This window comes from Aegilops tauschii, chromosome 5 (assembly GCF_002575655.3).
Source record: "Aegilops tauschii subsp. strangulata cultivar AL8/78 chromosome 5, Aet v6.0, whole genome shotgun sequence".
NCBI classification, from domain to species: Eukaryota; Viridiplantae; Streptophyta; class Magnoliopsida; order Poales; family Poaceae; genus Aegilops; species Aegilops tauschii.
In genome coordinates this window covers 557,622,825-557,640,658 of record NC_053039.3, presented here as the reverse complement: position 1 = coordinate 557,640,658, position 17,834 = coordinate 557,622,825, and the positions used below count along the sequence as shown (strand labels likewise).

Genomic DNA, 17,834 nt, shown 5'->3' with positions numbered 1-17,834 from the left:
GGTCAAGCTGGAGGTCCTCAAATACCTCCGTTATTTCATCCACCATCACCCTAGCATATCCTTCTGGAATCTGCCGGCAGTGGTAGCTTGCGCCGGGTTCAGGAGGTAAAACAGAGCCAACAGCCGCCTTGACTTTGATGTTCTGCCATTCTGCCATAAGGTGGCAATGTTGAGACTCCGTGATAGCATCCACGGGGTAGCTAGCAGGAGCCGTCAAGACATGCTCTAGCTGAAGCAGCTCGGTGGAAGCCACGCTGCTTCTCCGCTGAGATGGCGGTGTAGCTTCGGGGGTAGTTTCGGCATGTCGATTGCCGTCTCGTTCCTCTAGCGCTTGAAGCCTTTCGTGCAGCTTCTGAATTTGGATCTGCTCCACTTTTTTCCTCCTCTCCTGGCTTTTGTAACCGCCCGCGTCCGGAAAACCAGCCTTCCACGGAACGGAGCCTGGCGTGCCTCGTGTCCGTCCAGTGTGCTCAGGATTCCCGAGGGCCATTGTGAGCTCGTTGTTCTCTCTGTCTGGAATGAACGTCCCTTCCTGCGCTGCATCAATATATTGCTGAATCTTCTTGACTGATATTCTCAAAAGCTCGTTCATCCAAACGCACCTCCCTGATACAGGGTCCAAGGTTCCGCCAGCCCCGAAGAACCAAGTCCGGCAACGGTCTGTCCAGTTCATTGTCTGTGGTTCGATTCCTTTTTCAAGCAGATTATTCTCAGCCTTGGCCCACTTAGGTCGGGCTTTGAGGTAGCCACCTGACCCCGTGCGATGGTGAAGCTTCTTCTTCGCAGCATTCTTCTTGTTTGTCGCTGACATCTTCTTACTCTTTTCCGATGTCTTGTGGGCCACAAATGCGGGCCAGTGATCTCTGATCTTCTCATACCGGCCGATGAATTCTGGTGTCTCTTCTTTGTCGACAAACGTTTTCAGCTCATTCTTCCACCTGCTGAATAGGTCTGCCATCTTCTTAAGAGCATGAGACTTGATTAATTGCTCTTTAACTGGCTTCTCCGGATCCTCCTCTGGCGGTAGGGTGAAATTTTCCTTTAGCTCAGTCCAAAGATCATCTTTCTGCATATCATTGACATAAGACACCTCAGGGTCTTCCTTCTTAGGCTTATACCATTGGTGGATGCTGATCGGGATCTTGTCCCTAACTAGAACCCCGCACTGAGCAGCAAATGCATCCTTTGTCCGGATGGGTTCAATCGGTTGGCCGTCGCGCGCGATTGCTGTGATCTCAAACCTTTCATCCGAGCGCAACTTTCTCTTCGGGCCTCGTCTCTTTACCGAAGTTGTGCTTGATCCGGAGGGCTAGAAAAAAGAAGAAAGACGAGTGTTAATTAATATGTGTACATACCAAAACAATGAATGCATCAATTAGCTAGTCAGCACATGCTTACTAATATATTTACCTGGCCGGACTCTGTTCGTTCACCGGAGCCGTCACCACGGGCTCCTTCTTGCACCAGCATTGGGTCACCGGAGCCATCATAATCATGTCTTTCCTCCTCCACTCTTCGATCACCGTAGCCTGCTTCTTCACCCTGTTCTTCCAGACCATCATTGTCGTTAAGATACGACAAGATATCACCTCCGGCTAAGATTATGTCCCCCAACACCTCTTCTGCTTGCTCGTCTCGTCCGTGCTCCATTGTTTCTGCAAATATTACAACAGGGCAATTATTACACAAACATGACAGCAGGTGGATATATTAGTGCAAACGTAGACCTAGCTTATTCCGGGTTTGGGGTGGCCTCGGCAACGCTTCAAGGGTAGGGGCGCGGCGGGAGGGGGTAGGAGACCGACATCGTTTTTTTCTAGGGTTTGGGTGTCCTCAAGAGTTTTGGTCGAGCGAGAGGGCCAGGGGGTGCTCCCGTGGTATAAGTTATCACGGTCGAGAGGGGGTATAAATATCGACCGTCCATCATGTCGAAGTTATCTGGGAGGGATTTATATATATCGACAACGACGACATACATACATGGGAAAATAATGGTATCGGGGAGGGGGTATATCGACCCCCCCACGTGTTGAAGTTATCGGGAGGGGGTTATATCGACAACGACGACATACGTACATGGGAAAATAATATTATCGGGGAGGGGGTATATCGACCCCCCCTCGTGTTGAAGTTATCGGGAGAGGGGTATATCGACGACGACAGACCCGATAAAACATAAGAAAACGAAGAAGAAATAAAAATAGGAGAAGAAGAAAAGGAATATAGGAGAAGATCGAAGAAAAGAAAGAAGAAAAAAAAAGAGGAGAAGAAGAAAGGAATAGAGGAGAGAAGAAGAAAAAATAGAATTTTTTCTTTTTTTCTTCTTCTCTTCTATTCCTTTCTTCTTCTCCTCTTCTTTTTCTTCTTTTTTCCTCTTCTTATTTATTTCTCCTCTTCTTCCTCTCCTCTTCTTATCCTTTCTTCCTCTTCTTATTTTCCTTTTTCCTCTCATTCATAAAAAAATGTTCAAATAGAAAATTTCGAAAAAAGTAAAGGTTTTGCCTAATGCATTGTTCATATTTCATCATGTTCTATGAACAAAAAAACATCATATTTCATCCACATCCATGCATACATCATATATGTGATCATCTATGAAAAAAACATCATATTCTATAAAAAAAATCATTACATATATATATATATATATATATGAACAAAAACAATTATGATAACAAGCATATATATCATCATCATATATATATATATATATATATATATATATATATATATATATATATATATATATAAACAAGCATATATATGAAAAAAAACAAGCATATATATGAAAAAAAATATGCTAGGGCGCCGGCCGGACCAAGGTGAGGAGGACCGCGGGGTCGGCGGCGAGGATGGCGACGGGGCAGTGGGCGCGCGCTCGGGGTAGGGGGCGACGGCGGCGAAGGGCGGGGCAGGGCGACGGCGACGACGGGGACGGGCCGGGGCGGCGCGCGTCAGGGCAGGGGCGCGGCTGACGGCGAGGGCGCGGGCAACGGCGACGGCGACGACGGGCACGGGCGACGGCGACGGCGGGGGTGGCGGGCGACGTCGGGGCAGCCTGGCGGCGTCGGGGCGGCGGGCTGCGTCGGGGCAGCCTGGCGGCGTCGGCGTCGTCGGGGAAAACTGCAGATGAACTCTGAAAAATTTCCTAAGTGTTTGTTTATATAGCAAAGCCTTTAGTCCCGGTTCGTGGCACCAACCGGGACTAAAGGTAGTCCCGGTAGTCATTAGTCCCGGTTGGTGCCACCAACCGGGACCAAAGCCCTCTTTTCAGCAGCGCAAAGGGCGGGAAGCGGCGGCCTTTGGTCCCGGTTGGTGGAACCAACCGGGACTAAAGGGGGGGCATTGGTCCCGGTTGGTGCCACGAACCGGTACCAATGCACCTCTTTAATCCCGGTTGGTGGCACCAACCGGGACCAAAGGCCTCTTGCTGCCCGCATCGCGGCCAAAAGTTTAGTACCACCTCGCTAGCCGAGGGGCGCCCGCACCAGTTTAAAAGCCGCGGCGCGGCTGCTGTCTCGAACTCCTCTCTATAGCAGGCTTCTGGGCCTAACTTTGGCGCGCTGCCCGTTGAGCCTTCTAGCCCTTCTGGGCTTGTATTTGCAAACCTGAGGGTTGAAAGTCCCAGCGGGCAGCGCCCCAACAATTTTTTTTGCTGTATTTAGTTTTTTTGTTTACTTTTTTGCTTTATTTATTTTGTTTTGTTTCTACTTACAATAAAAAACTTATTTATTTTATTTTATTTTGTTTTTAATTAATTATTTATTTTACTTTATGATAATTCTTTTTGCTATTAAAGTTTCTATCAAAAAAAGTTCTCTATGAAAATTCTTTGTGCTGTATTTAGTTTTTTGTTTTCTTTTTTGCTTTATTTATTTTGTTTTGTTTCTACTTACAACAAAAAACTTATTTATTTTATTTTATTTTGTTTCTAATTACTTATTTATTTTACTTTATGATAATTCTTTTTGCTATTAAAGTTTCTATCAAAAAAAGTTCTTTATGATAATTCTTTTTTCTATTAAAGTTTATTTTATTTTGTCGTAACACAAGAAGTCCGGAGTTGTAATAAGTTATTAAAAATAAAAAAGAGGCGCAATGCTCGTTGATTAGCTTCAAGCCTTTCGGAATAGTGTAGACTGCACTGCACATAGCTCCATGCAGTCTACCTTATTCCTCAAGGCTTGAAGCTAAGCAACGTGAAGGTGAGCATTGCGCCTCTTCTTCAACGTCTCTGCACTCAGGGCTTATAAACCGCTCCTAGTGCCTCTCAGCTAGCGAGGTGGGACTAAAAAACTGCTTAGTAAGAAACTCTAGTACCGGTTCGTGCCACGAACCGGTACTAAAGGTGCTCGTGGGGCCACAACCTCATTAGTACCGGTTCGTGGCACCAACCGGGACCAAAGGATGGAATTGGTCCCGGTTCGTGCCACCAACCGGGACCAATGGCCTTGCACAGCGGCGTGGTGGTGGGAGTTTAGTCCCACCTCGCTAGCTGAGAGAGAGCCGCACCTTTTTATAAGGTGCGGTGCGCCTGAGCTGTCGAGCTCCTCTCTAAAGCAGGCTTACGGGCCTAACCTCTCTGTACATTCCTGTGGGCCTACTGGACCTTCTGCGGGCCTGAATCCTGGCCCATGGATGGGTTTCTAATCGTATTCCAGCCGTGGTGGCCCAGTAGGTGGCATAATTTTTAATTTTTGGCCTGTTATTTTTTCATGCATTTACTAATTATTTTGAGCTATAAGACCCTAAAATTGAAAAGCATTTCAAATGAACTATGAAAAGGTTGAAAGTTGGCATGGTAGCATCATTTCATCCACATAGCATGTGCAAGAAAGTTGAGAGGGTTACGGCAAAAACTAGATGCACTTCGTGTACAAAACGGACAATGGTATCATACTCGTCTGTTACAAAGTTGGCATGGTATCATCATAATAGTTGCGGGAGAAAGTCTTCACTTTTTCTTCGCTTGTGTCATTTGCTTATTGCGCCGTAACCATGGATAATCTTCATCGTTTATCAGGATGCTTGGGTCAGCCTTGACTTTGAAGGGAGGAATTTCATGAAACTTTTCATAATCTTCAGACATGTCTGTCTTGCCCTCCACTCCCACAATGTCCCTTTTTCCTGAAAGAACTATGTGGCGCTTTGGCTCATCGTATGATGTATTCGCTTCCTTATCTTTTATTTTTCTCGGTCTGGTAGACATGTCCTTCACATAGATAACCTGTGCCACATCATTGGCTAGGACGAACGGTTCGTCAGTGTACCCAAGATTGTTCAGATCCACTGTTGTCATTCCGTACTGTGGGTCTACCTGTACCCCGCCTCCTGACAGATTGACCCATTTGCACTTAAACAAAGGGACCTTAAAATCATGTCCGTAGTCAAGTTCCCATATGTCCATTATGTAACCATAATATGTGTCCTTTCCCCTCTCGGTTGCTGCATCAAAGCAGACACCGCTGTTTTGGTTGGTGCTCTTTTGATCTTCGGCGATCGTGTAAAATGTATTCCCATTTATCTCGTATCCTTTGTAAGTCAATACAGTCGAAGATGGTCCCCTGGACAACGAGTACAACTCATCACAAACAGTGGTGTCACCTCTGAGACGTGTTTCCAACCAACTGCTGAAAGTCCTGATGTGTTCACATGTAATCCAGTCGTCACACTGCTCCGGGTGTTTGGAGTGCAGACTGTTCTTGTGTTCATCGACATACGGGGTCACCAAGGTAGAGTTCTGTAGAACTGTGTAGTGTGCTTGAGACCAAGAATATCCGTCCCTGCATATTATTGAGTCCCCTCCAAGCGTGCCTTTTCCAGTCAGTCTCCCCTCATACCGCGATTTAGGGAGACCTATCTTCTTAAGGCCAGGAATGAAGTCAACACAAAACCCAATGACATCCTCTGTTTGATGGCCCATGGAGATGCTTCCTTCTGGCCTAGCGCGGTTACGGACATATTTCTTTAGGACTCCCATGACCCTCTCAAAGGGGAACATATTGTGTAGAAATACGGGCCCCAGAATGACAATCTCGTCAACTAGATGAACTAGGACGTGCGTCATGATATTGAAGAAGGATGGTGGGAACACCAGCTCGAAACTGACAAGACATTGCGCCACATCACTCCCTAGCCTTGGTATGATTTCTGGATCGATCACCTTCTGAGAGATTGCATTGAGGAATGCACATAGCTTCACAATGGCTAATCGGACGTTTTCCGGTAGAAGCCCCCTCAATGCAACCGGAAGCAGTTGCGTCATAATCACGTGGCAGTCATGAGACTTTAGGTTCTAGAACTTTTTCTCTGGCATATTTATTATTCCCTTTATATTCGACGAGAAGCCAGTCGGGACCTTCATACTGAGCAGGCATTCAAAGAAGATTTCTTTCTCTTCTTTCGTAAGAGCGTAGGTGGCAGAACCTTCATACTGCTTCGGAGGCATGCCGTCTTTTTCGTGCAAACGTTGCAGGTCCTCCCGTGCCTCAGGTGTATCTTTTGTCTTCCCATACACGCCCAAGAAGCCTAGCAGGTTCACGCAAAGGTTCTTCGTCACGTGCATCATGTCAATTGAAGAGCGGACCTCTAGCTCTTTCCAGTAGGGTAGGTCCCAAAATATAGATTTCTTCTTCCACATGGGTGCGTGTCCCTCAGCGTCATTCGGAACAGCTAGTCCGCCGGGACCCTTTCCAAAGATTACGTGTAAATCATTGACCATAGCAAGTACGTGATCGCCGGTACGCATGGCGGGCTTCTTCCGGTGATCTGCCTCGCCTTTGAAATGCTTGCCTTTCTTTCGACATTGATGGTTGGTCGGAAGAAATCGACGATGGCCCAGGTACACATTCTTCCTGCATTTGTCAAGTTATATACTTTCAGTGTCATCTAAACAATGCGTGCATGCGTGGTATCCCTTGTTTGTCTGTCCTGAAAGGTTACTGAGAGCGGGCCAATCGTTGATGGTTACAAACAGCAATGCGTGCAGGTTAAATTCCTCCTGTTTGTGCTCATCCCACGTACGTACACCGTTTCCATTCCAGAGCTGTAAAAGTTCTTCAACTAATGGCCTTAGGTACACATCAATGTCGTTGCCGGGTTGCTTAGGGCCTTGGATGAGAACTGGCATCATAATGAACTTTCGCTTCATGCACATCCAAGGAGGAAGGTTATACATACATAGAGTCACGGGCCAGGTGCTATGATTGCTGCTCTGCTCCCCGAAAGGATTAATGCCATTCGCGCTTAAACTAAACCATACGTTCCTTGGGTCAGCTGCAAACTCAGCCCAGTACTTTCTCTCGATTTTTCTCCACTGCGACCCGTCAGCGGGTGCTCTCAACTTCCCGTCTTTCTTACGGTCCTCATTGTGCCATCGCATCAACTTGGCATGCTCTTCGTTTCTGAACAGACGTTTCAACCGTGGTATTATAGGAGCATACCACATCACCTTCGCAGGAACCCTCTTCCTGGGGGGCTGGCCGTCAACATCACCAGGGTCATCTCGTCTGATCTTATACCGCAATGCACCGCATACCGGGCATGCGTTCAGATCCTTGTATGCACTGCGGTAGAGGATGCAGTCATTAGGGCATGCATGTATCTTCTGCACCTCCAATCCTAGAGGGCATACGACCTTCTTTGCTGCGTATGTATTGTCGGGCAATTCGTTATCCTTTGGAAGCTTCTTCTTCAATATTTTCAATAGCTTCTCAAATCCTTTGTCAGGCACAGCATTCTCTGCCTTCCACTGCAGCAATTCAAGTACGGTACCGAGCTTTGTGTTGCCATCTTCGCAATTGGGGTACAATCCTTTTTTGTGATCCTCTAACATGCGATCGAACTTCAGCTTCTCCTTTTGACTTTCGCATTGCGTCCTTGCATCGACAATGACCCGGCGGAGATCATCACTGGTTCCTCTTGATCTTCAGCAGCTTCCCCCCTTGCAACATCATTGGGCACATCGTCTGGTTCCTCTTGATCTTCAGCAGCTTCCCCCGTTGCAGCATCACCGTATTCAGGGGGCACATAGTTGTCATCGTCCTCTTCTTCTTCGCCGTCTTCCATCATAACCCCTATTTCTCCGTACCTCGTCCAAACATTATAGTGTGGCATGAAACCCTTGTAAAGCAGGTGGGTGTGAAGGATTTTCCGGTCAGAGTAAGACTTCGTATTCTCACATATAGGGCATGGACAACACATAAAACCATTATGCTTGTTTGCCTCAGCCACTTCGAGAAAATCATGCACGCCCTTAATGTACTCGGAGGTGTGTCTGTCACCGTACATCCATTGCCGGTTCATCTGCCTGCATTATATATAATTAAGTGTGTCAAAAACCATTACAGAACATCATGAATAGATAATTAAGTGACCAAATTAATAGAAGTTCATCATCACATTAAAACCAAAGTACATACATAGTTCTCATCTAACAACATATATATAGCTCTCCAGAGCATCTAATTAATTAAACCATACATTGAAACTATGTAAAACATTTCAATGCGAAAACAAAAGCGATCATAATTGCAACCAAGGTAACAATTGATCCAACGGCATAATGATACCAAGCCTCGGTATGAATGGCATATTTTCTAATATTTCTAATCTTCAAGCGCATTGCATCCATCTTGATCTTGTGATCATCGACGACATCCGCAACATGCAACTCCAATATCATCTTCTCCTCCTCAATTTTTTTTAATTTTTTCCTTCAAGTAATTGTTTTCTTCTTCAACTAAATTTAACCTCTCGACAATAGGGTCGGTTAGAATTTCCGGTTCAACCACCTCCTAGATAAATAAAATCTATGTCATGTTGGTCGGCATATTTGTCATAAACAATAAATGAACCAAATAGTTATAAAAAGATAATATATACCACATCCGAATCATAGACAGGACGAGGGCCGACGGGGGCGGATACCAAAACCATCGCACTATGTAATAAGAAGGAATAATAAAAGTAACAAAATTAGACAAGTATCTATCTAAACTAAGAATTTTTTTCCTTTCAGAAAGAAGATAAGAACGAGAGGCTCACCACGGTGGTGCTGGCGACGAGATCGGCGTGGGCGATCGACGGCGGTGAAGACGGGGACGGGACGTGACGGACCGCTAAACCTAGACAAATCTCGGGGAAAATGGAGCTCGGAGGTCGAGTTTCGAGAGGAGAAAGATTAACTAGTGTGGCTCAGACATTTCATCGAACACCTCATTTGCATAGGAGGTGAGCTAGACCACCCAAATGCCCTCCCCTCGCCGGCCAAAAAAACAGAGCACTGTGGAGTGCTCTGCTGTGGCGACGGGGTATATATAGGGAACTCATTGGTCCCGGTTGGTGCCACGAACCGGGACCAATGCCCCTTTAGTCCCGGTTGGTGGCACCAACCGGGACCAAAGGCCTTGTGCTGCCCCGCGTCAAAAGTTTAGTCCCACCTCGCTAGTTGAGAGGGCTCGAGAGTGGTTTATAAGCGCTGCTGCGCCCACCCTCTCGAGCTCCTCTCAACTGCAGGCTTTCGGGCCTAACCGTTCTCTTTGCCTGTGAGGCCTACTAGGCCTTCTGCGGGCCTGAATCCTGGCCCATGGATGGGTTTCAAGTCGTATTCAGGCCGTGGTGGCCAAGTAGGTGGCATAATTTTTTTCCTCTGTTTTTTGTTTTCTCTTTTGCTTTATTTGTTTTGTTTTGTTTCTACTTACAACAAAAAACTTATTTATTTTATTTCTAATTACTTATGTATTTTAATTTAATTATTTTATTTTTATTTATTTTACTGCTGCTATTTTTATCTATTTTACTGCTTCTATTTTTATTTAATTTATTAAGGTTTATTTATTTTAGTTACTATAGTTTATTTTATTTTATTTTATTAAGGTTTATTTATTTTTATTTATTTTATTAAGGTTTATTTATTTTATTTACTATAAAAAATGAACATAGATGCGCCTATAGAGAAAATTCAACCTAAATTCATAATAAATTTCTATGAAATTGAAAGAAATTTACTGTGAATTTAGGTCAAATTCCCTGTATAAGGGCATCTATTTTCACTTTGAGAGGAGCTCAACAAGGCAGAGAGGGACGGGCTTATAAACTGGTGTGAGCGTCCTTCGGTTGGCGAGGTGGGACTAAACACTGGCCGCAACTAGGACCAGCCCTTTAGTCCCGGTTTGTGGTATGAACCGGGACTAAAGGGTGGTGGGCCAGGAGCGTGGCCCATTGGTCCCGGTTTGTCCCACCAACCGGGACCAAAGGGGCCGGACGAACCGGGACCAATGCCCCCACGAGGCCCGGCAGGCCCCTGGCCGCACGAACCGGGACCAATGCTCGCATTAGACCCAGTTTGTGACTGAACCGGGACTAATGTGGATATTGCCCTGTGACCAAAGCCCAGTTTTCTACTAGTGTGTGGATGCTCCATTGTTACGTCATGGTGTTCGGCACGCACGCCGGTGCGATGCGTTAGGCTGCTTGCCAAGTCTTGGTATTGTGATCCCTTGACGACTCCCCCCATCTACTTGTGCCTCTCGTGGTGTTGTCCTTGGTCTGCTAACTAGGCGTGCCTTGTCTGGAGTGGCCTCCTTTTGCATTTCTCTTCTTGTTTTACCCTCTCTTGTATGGTTTTCGGTTGGGTTTTCCTCATAAACAGGGTTAACATGTTCAGGTTTTCGATCTGATTTTTCTTATAAATTGGATCAATCCCGTGGCCTTTTGAAATATATTCAGGTGGGAAGCCTCCTCTCCCCTGTTTGACCATTTTAAAAAAAAACTCCAAGACGCCGCCATGAAAGACACTGTCTTTTTTATTTAGTTATTATAAAGAGGCAGTACATGGGTGTACTAGTTTTTCGTTAGGATTATCACTATACTAGGTAGGTAGTGCACATACCCAAAAGTTCAGAAGAAGAAAAAAGGACCGTAGACGAAACCCAAAAAGAGAAAAGATAAACTAGTGCACGTAGCGAGGGTCATGTGCAGAGCACGTTGGAGCAGCGGCAGAACGTTCTCATCAGTCATCAAAAAGAAAGAAGAAGAAGAAGAAGAAGAAGAAGAAGAAGAAGAAGAAGAAGAAGAAAGTGATGTGTACGTGACCACGTTTAGGCTAGCTAGCTGAGTGCACGCATTTGGGTCCTAACGCACGCACGGGCCGCTCGTCTCTCGTGTATTGCTTGCGCATCCACCAAAATCGATCAGCTACCGATTCGACCTAGAGTATCGATCCACCGGCACATTAATTGGGGCTGTCAACACTTGAAATTAATCACTTACCACCACCTTTAGTATATGAACCCGTCAAATCTTTACGAGTACAAAATTACAAGCCAAGCATCACTCAAATCCAACGTGCTAAATTAGATAAAATGATCCAGATAGACAAACTAATTATTACTAGTAGACTGCCCGTGCGTTGCCACGGGCTTTTTAAATTTTGTATTAGTTGCATGTCGAATTTTATTCAGATATAAAAGATAGCCAATAACAAAGGAAAAAATAATTTTAATCTACTTCGCATGCAATGTATTTCAATAAAAGAAATTAATTCTACCTTATACACATAAAGATTATCATATCCTGATGAACAAAATAAAGGTGGTACCCAAACATTGACCCCTTTATTGTGCGCTGCATTACAAATGATAAAAACACTTGGATGCTCTTTTTAATTTATGCTTAAGATCGATTGTCTCGCGAAAGCATGAGCATTGCTATTATCCATTAATTAAAATTAACACTTGGATAATTGTGTTCCCTTTAAACAAATGTTACAACAAGAAACTTAATTGCAATGTGCAATTGGCTGGCAAACTATTACAAATAAATTTAGGCACTTGAAACCCCATTTAGAAACTACGGTAGCAAAACACATCTTCTAGAACATGCTACTCCTACCTATTTTGGGAGAGGTAGATACATCATTAGTACTTTCTAGTAGAGTGGTCGTGCGTTGCCACGGGCTTTAAAAAAATACAATTCACGGAGCTAAGAAATAACCAAGAACAATACCCTCTTAGCTAACATACATATTTTTTTGACAATCAGCTAACACACATAGTATCAAACACAATAATGTTATAGCATTTACATCTAGTCCCCTCCAATCCTCCTCAAACGTCCACATACAAGCCTGATCAGTGAACGAATAGGATAGAGAAGGAAAAAAGGTGATCAAGCCGCAGCTGGTCTCCTTAAATTTAGCTAATTGCCCATGTGTTGCAATGGGAACATACATATTCTAGTGGCTCAATATTAGGTATGTCTAATCTGTATCTTTAGACCCACATCACATCGAATGTTGTGTCAGTTTTTGTTAACATGAGATCAGACTTGTTGTCTCCCTATTCCTCTCACCCCTTAGGTTCTTGATGTTATCATGTGGATGCTCTAAGACATACTCCCTCCGTTCCTAAATATTTGTGTCTTTCTAGAGATTTCAACAAGTGACTACATACGGAGCAACATGAGTGAATCTACACTCTAAAATATGTCCAAAATGAGTGAATCTACATACAGAGCCGTACGTTGTTGAAGTGTTGAGTTTACGATTTTTCAGTGAATAAGATATCTGCGTAAAATGAGGAAATTATGTTGTTCTATAAATATAGTTTTTCTATGTTTCGCCGGCTCTCATAGTTTACTTTTGGCTTGAAAGAGAATCAGATAGCGGATAAAACACCACTTCAATTGATTGAAGCCCTTGTGATCGTGACAAGTCAATGACATTAATCTTCTTGGGCGCCTATCATCTTATAGAACAACACTTTGAACAAACTTGGGAGCCTGCATGTATATCGGATAATTCAGAATACAGCTCACCACAAGCTTACTCATCACCAAACATGCTATATACTCAAGCAAGCAAAAATAGCAAAATATAACATACGGCTTATAGTCTTACCTGTTAAAAGCTCTTTTTTCCCTCATTATTTTGGAGAAGAAGTGTCGGCTGCATATCCATGTGATCTTTCAAGGCAGAAGGACCTACACTGAAACAATCTTATCAATGTAGAAATACAAAAACAAGAACAACCGAATTACAACTTTATTCAGATATCAGCAAAATCTTAAGATAACTTATATTATTGAAGTACATCCAAGAATTGTTCCTTTCTCAAAATGTCAACATGGTTTTGGAGTTGTACTCAGAGGAACATTTCATGTCAGAAAATTGAATTACTGATCCACAAGGATGGGGGGGGGGGGGGGGGGGGGGCAGCTCCTGAAATCTCTCTCTTGTTGGAGCAACGGGCACTGAACTCAAGCAAGTCCTCTAGAGCCTCAGCTCGCTGCCGGTAGGACGTCGTGTCGAACCTCTTCTGCCTCCAATCGGACGAACTTCCGAGTCGATTATTGTCGATACTGAGCAGGTTCAAATCACGAGTGTTGGTGTGGCTTTCGCTGTCCCCTCGGAGCACTTGGAAAGTGCATTTGTCCTTGGTGATTGATTTGTCAGTGATAGATGGTGGCAAGAGTTTCATGATGGGATGCAATGGATCTTCAGACGATGCCAGTGGGAATTCAGCAATTCTGTCGATTCAAGGTGTGTTAACTGAAACATCAGGAGACTTCAATCTGGTGAGAATGTCGGCGATTCGCCTCTTCTCAGCTGCTTTGAACATGTGTGGGGAAAGTGATGCTCGCCGTGTAGCTTGTATTGTCTAGTCCACTGAAGACCTTGACGGCGGAGGCTGCTAGTGTGAAAACAACAAAAGTTTAATGCATAATATTTGATCAAAGTACACACAATACGTCACACATGTACTACACATAACGCGAACCTGCAAGTTGATACACAGCTCTCCCGCGTGTTCAGTTATTTTTTACTGTGTACAAGAGTTTAACCTTTTGTATGGCCAGATAGTACGTACCTCCTCTTTGTGAGCTGTTCTAGCATGAAATGTTTTTGCAGGTTCTAGCCGTCTCCTAGGAGTCGAGGACGCCCTTCGTGGAGTAGGTCCCGGTGATCTTGTTTCTTTTGAATGTTTATCCTGCATCGCTTCTTGGACAACTTCCTTGGTGAGCTGGACTGGTAACTGACCCATCTCTTGATGAAGCAGTTCTGAACAATCTTTTGCTGTTCTGGTAGACTGAGGAGGGCCATGGTTAGCAGTGGCATTGTCAAGTTCCACAATCCTCTGTACTTTAAATGAATGACTCTTAATATATCGGGGTTTGCAATTGTCTTCATCATCAGAACACACAGTCTTGTTTTTTCATGTCTGTTAGGAAGTATAGCTGGGAACATATTGCGAGCCGGACTTGATTTCGATTGGATTTCCAACACATAGGGCTGAAGATGCAGATGGTTTAGCAGATCTACAGCCTGGAAAACATAATCAGTGTGAGGCGATGAGATGCGCAAATGAGTGCAGAAACAAGATTGTAGTCATTAAAATAAAATAAATATTCTCTAGGAGAATGACTCGTACACGGTCTGTGATCTGGATTTCTGCGCAGCATGCTTTCGATGAATCCCCTACTGCATGACAGAAAATAAACATATTATAAAAATAATTTTCAGATGGCATGAATAGCTCACAAGAACTTCCTACAAGTTAATCCGTTACAAGTGCTTACAATGCGCCAGAATATATAGTCGGTAGAGGGGCGACAACAGACTTGTTAATCTTGTTTATCAGTGTTTGCATATCCTGTTAGGGAAAAACATCATCTTAAATGCAACTTTTGGCGAAACGTAATACCAAATGCTTAAAGAGCATATCGACTTACAAATGCTTTGAATGCATGCTTCAGCGCAGTCATCTCATAGATGCAGCATCCTGAAAATTGCAGATGTTTAGACAAGAGAACAATGCGACATTCAGAGCAAGACATGTGACTGAATATTAGATAGGAAGACTTGCCTAACGACCATACATCGGACTTGGAGCCATATGGAATGTCAGGAAGAAGTTCAGGGTACATGTAACTGGGAGTTCCTACAACCTTCAGAACAAACACAATATATCAAATTATATAAGCAACTTATATATTAGAAAGAAACACGTGCCTGTGGATTGAGCAAGAACAACTTACCGACGAAGCTAAATCATCAGAAGTAAACACTTTAGCAAGCCCAAAATCGCCTGTTTCAGACAAGATATATATTCGGAAACAGAAGATATTGTCGTCAGTTCTTTCAAGTATTTTTCCTAGTAACTGATTTTATTAGAGCATACTTACCGATCCGTATATTTTGGTCCTTTGGAAGAAATATATTTGAACACTGAAAAAAAGTACTATGCATGGTGAGCAACCGGCTAGGCTTAACTGAAATGAAATGTGAGTACCAGATAAAGGTTACAAATGTAACAACCTTGACATCTCGATGAAGGATATGATTGGCATGCAAGTAATCAAGCGCCATCAGGAGCTGCACAAGCCACACACAGAGTTTCTGCATCCAGAAAAATTGGCATTGCAAAATGGCAAAATTCAGTAAGCGGAATTTGCAGCTACTGAACAAGACATATTACAAAGTAGTTGAGCACCTCCTCCGAGAAATGGTTGCCGTTAGCCTTCTTAATGGCCTCTAGCTTGCAAATGCACAGGGAAAAATAGAGAACCACAATATCGTTACAGGTTCCAAATTCAGTTCAGAGCTCACTTCACAAGTTACACACATACATGTCCCCTCCCCCGCAGTAACCAATCATGATGCACACATAGCACCCTCGATGACAACAACAAAAAACACGAATTTCAGATGTCGGCGGTCACATGAATCCTTCCGTCAGAACATTTTTTTCTTTTTGAAATTTTCAGTAGGAACATTGAAACGTTGCAAGATAAGATCATAAGAGAAGAGGGGAGGACCATGCCCACCTTCTCCACCCAAGAATCTTTGTATTCCACGATGATTGGGCTCCTTACTTTTGCGATGAGCTCCATCTGCATGAACAAAATGCCGAATTTCATCCAAAGGTCAAACAAACCATGCATCTAAGTTGAATGTTGACATGTGACATGGCACAAAATAGGGAATGAAAGAGACCTCTTGGTGTGCGGATCGCCGGCACCTGACGGTTTGACAGGCGAGCCGGATCTTCTTCAAGACATACCTGCAACAAGGCATACTTGAGATTGAGAGATGGTCCAGGGAATGTGGAGAGCAAGCAAGGGTGGAATTGCAATGGAATTGCACCAACCTCTTCCTCTCAACCTTTTGCCTCACCAGGAGCGCAGAGCCAAAGGAGCCCTTCCCAATCTGCTCCAGCACCTCGTCTGATTCAGCCCAAATAGCTTCTTCCCTGCCAAGAGTCATATGGCCCTGAAGGGGAATCGCAAGAAAAACACCCAAGGAATTGAATTGTTACGTTGCCTGTGCTGATTCTTGCAAGGAAACAGACTGGAGAAAATTTCAACGGGCCACGCCAAGGACGAATTCATTCTAGAGTCAGAAAGAAAGACAAATGAAGGAAGCAGAACGGACGCGCGGTCAATACATGTGCAGAGTGTTGTAAATTAACAACTACCTAAAGAATGCTACCACACACCAATTTACTAAAAATGACAATTAACTTTGAAACTTAATTAATGTATCCTTGAATAAAAATAACTAAATAAAATATCAGTATAAGGACTCTTAACATCTTAATACAGTGAATTTATTTATCTCGTGTACAGAAGTTCAGTTAAGTTTGTTGAACCAGGCTGAGAGCTTCATTTCCTAGTAATAAGCGCAGGCAACAAACTCAAACCACCATGATGGAAAATTAGGATGTTAGTAAGCCATTAGGATCCACGTCTTGGTGCAAAGAAATTATAGAATGATGAACAAAGTACTACACTAACTCCTAGGTCAGTGTTTCTTGTATAACCTTGCCTATAATTTGAAAGATTATGCAGTATGCTGCTTGGAAACATGTTACTCGAGCAATTCTTTTCAGGTTGTCCAACTATTACTGGAAACGGCGTTTTCCATCTAAAAACACAATCATTTACTGTATTTAAGTTTTTTAACATTTGTAGCAAGGGAACCTAAGAAGAATACGTATTCCCTATAAATGGTGGATAAAACTATATGCCAACATGCTACATCATACCATTGCGTCAACTGCACAAAAGAACTGTTGGTAAAGCCATACGCAAGGCAACTGAACTTCTCTGCAAAAACTGAATGAAAGGATGATAGATAGTCTATACTAATTTATAATACACTTAGAATCAAAAACATGTATAATATACTAATATATTGTATAGACAAAACACTGCCATTAGTTCTATACTTCTAGTGCATGCTGTAGACATAGAGAAGACATTCATTTACATTGCAGTATTTTAATGGCTGCTAAAAGAACAAGCACCTTAAACTACAGAGGGCATAGACAGCAAAGAACACCTAGTCACAGAAGCGACACTCACCAGCAAGCAAGCGCACACACAACGCAACCGTCTTAACCCCTTCACTCACTTCATCATCGTGTAGTTGAACTGCTTCCACCCCAGGCGCTGCACCTCGTCGTCCCTGAGGCGCTCAACGCCCAGGTAGAAGAAGGTATTCTTTGAGGTCGCACCGGATGCAATAGAACACTGGATACAGTACGCATCGGCTAGCTCGGAGGCATACCCTGCATAGAACAGCTTTGCCATCTCTGACAAGCTGGCACAGTATTGTGATCAACATGTTATGCATTATTTTTGTAACTCAGCAAAAAATATTATGTGAGAATACACGAGTAAAACAACTGACGAACTGTTTTGTTGTATGGAAGAATCAGGAGTTTATCTATGTAACAATCATCAACCAGATTATAGAATAAGGGTGTAAAATTGCGTTGATGCACCCCAGTATCCATAAATCTTACTATTTCACATACAGCACCCAAAATGAA

The 17,834-nt window shown here is 43.6% G+C and overlaps 1 protein-coding gene across 1 annotated transcript; it reads right to left on the bottom strand.

Moving 5' to 3' along the window:
• Positions 1–14,573: 14,573 nt before the first annotated feature.
• LOC109756555 (serine/threonine-protein kinase Nek3-like) lies at positions 14,574–16,798 on the bottom strand. Its single transcript, XM_040391196.3, has 11 exons — positions 16,149–16,798; positions 15,995–16,061; positions 15,822–15,891; positions 15,624–15,673; positions 15,492–15,536; positions 15,317–15,397; positions 15,184–15,226; positions 15,037–15,086; positions 14,865–14,946; positions 14,731–14,780; positions 14,574–14,651 (listed from the first exon to the last, which is right to left on the bottom strand). Exons 1-11 carry the CDS (start codon positions 16,262–16,264, stop codon positions 14,574–14,576), a joined length of 732 nt encoding a protein of 243 aa, XP_040247130.1. The 5' UTR covers positions 16,265–16,798.
• Positions 16,799–17,834: the final 1,036 nt, after the last annotated feature.

What these genes read in the sequence shown, in the direction of transcription:
- LOC109756555 (XM_040391196.3), bottom strand. Translation starts at nt 16,264, where the DNA reads ATGACTCTTGGCAGGGAAGAAGCTATTTGGGCTGAATCAGACGAGGTG. An exon ending in CAAAAGGTTGAGAGGAAGAG is followed by an intron (nt 16,062 to 16,148) that starts GTTGGTGCAATT and finishes GCCTTGTTGCAG; the next exon opens with GTATGTCTTGAAGAAGATCC. An exon ending in GGACCAAAATATACGGATCG is followed by an intron (nt 15,087 to 15,183) that starts GTAAGTATGCTC and finishes TGTCTGAAACAG; the next exon opens with GCGATTTTGGGCTTGCTAAA.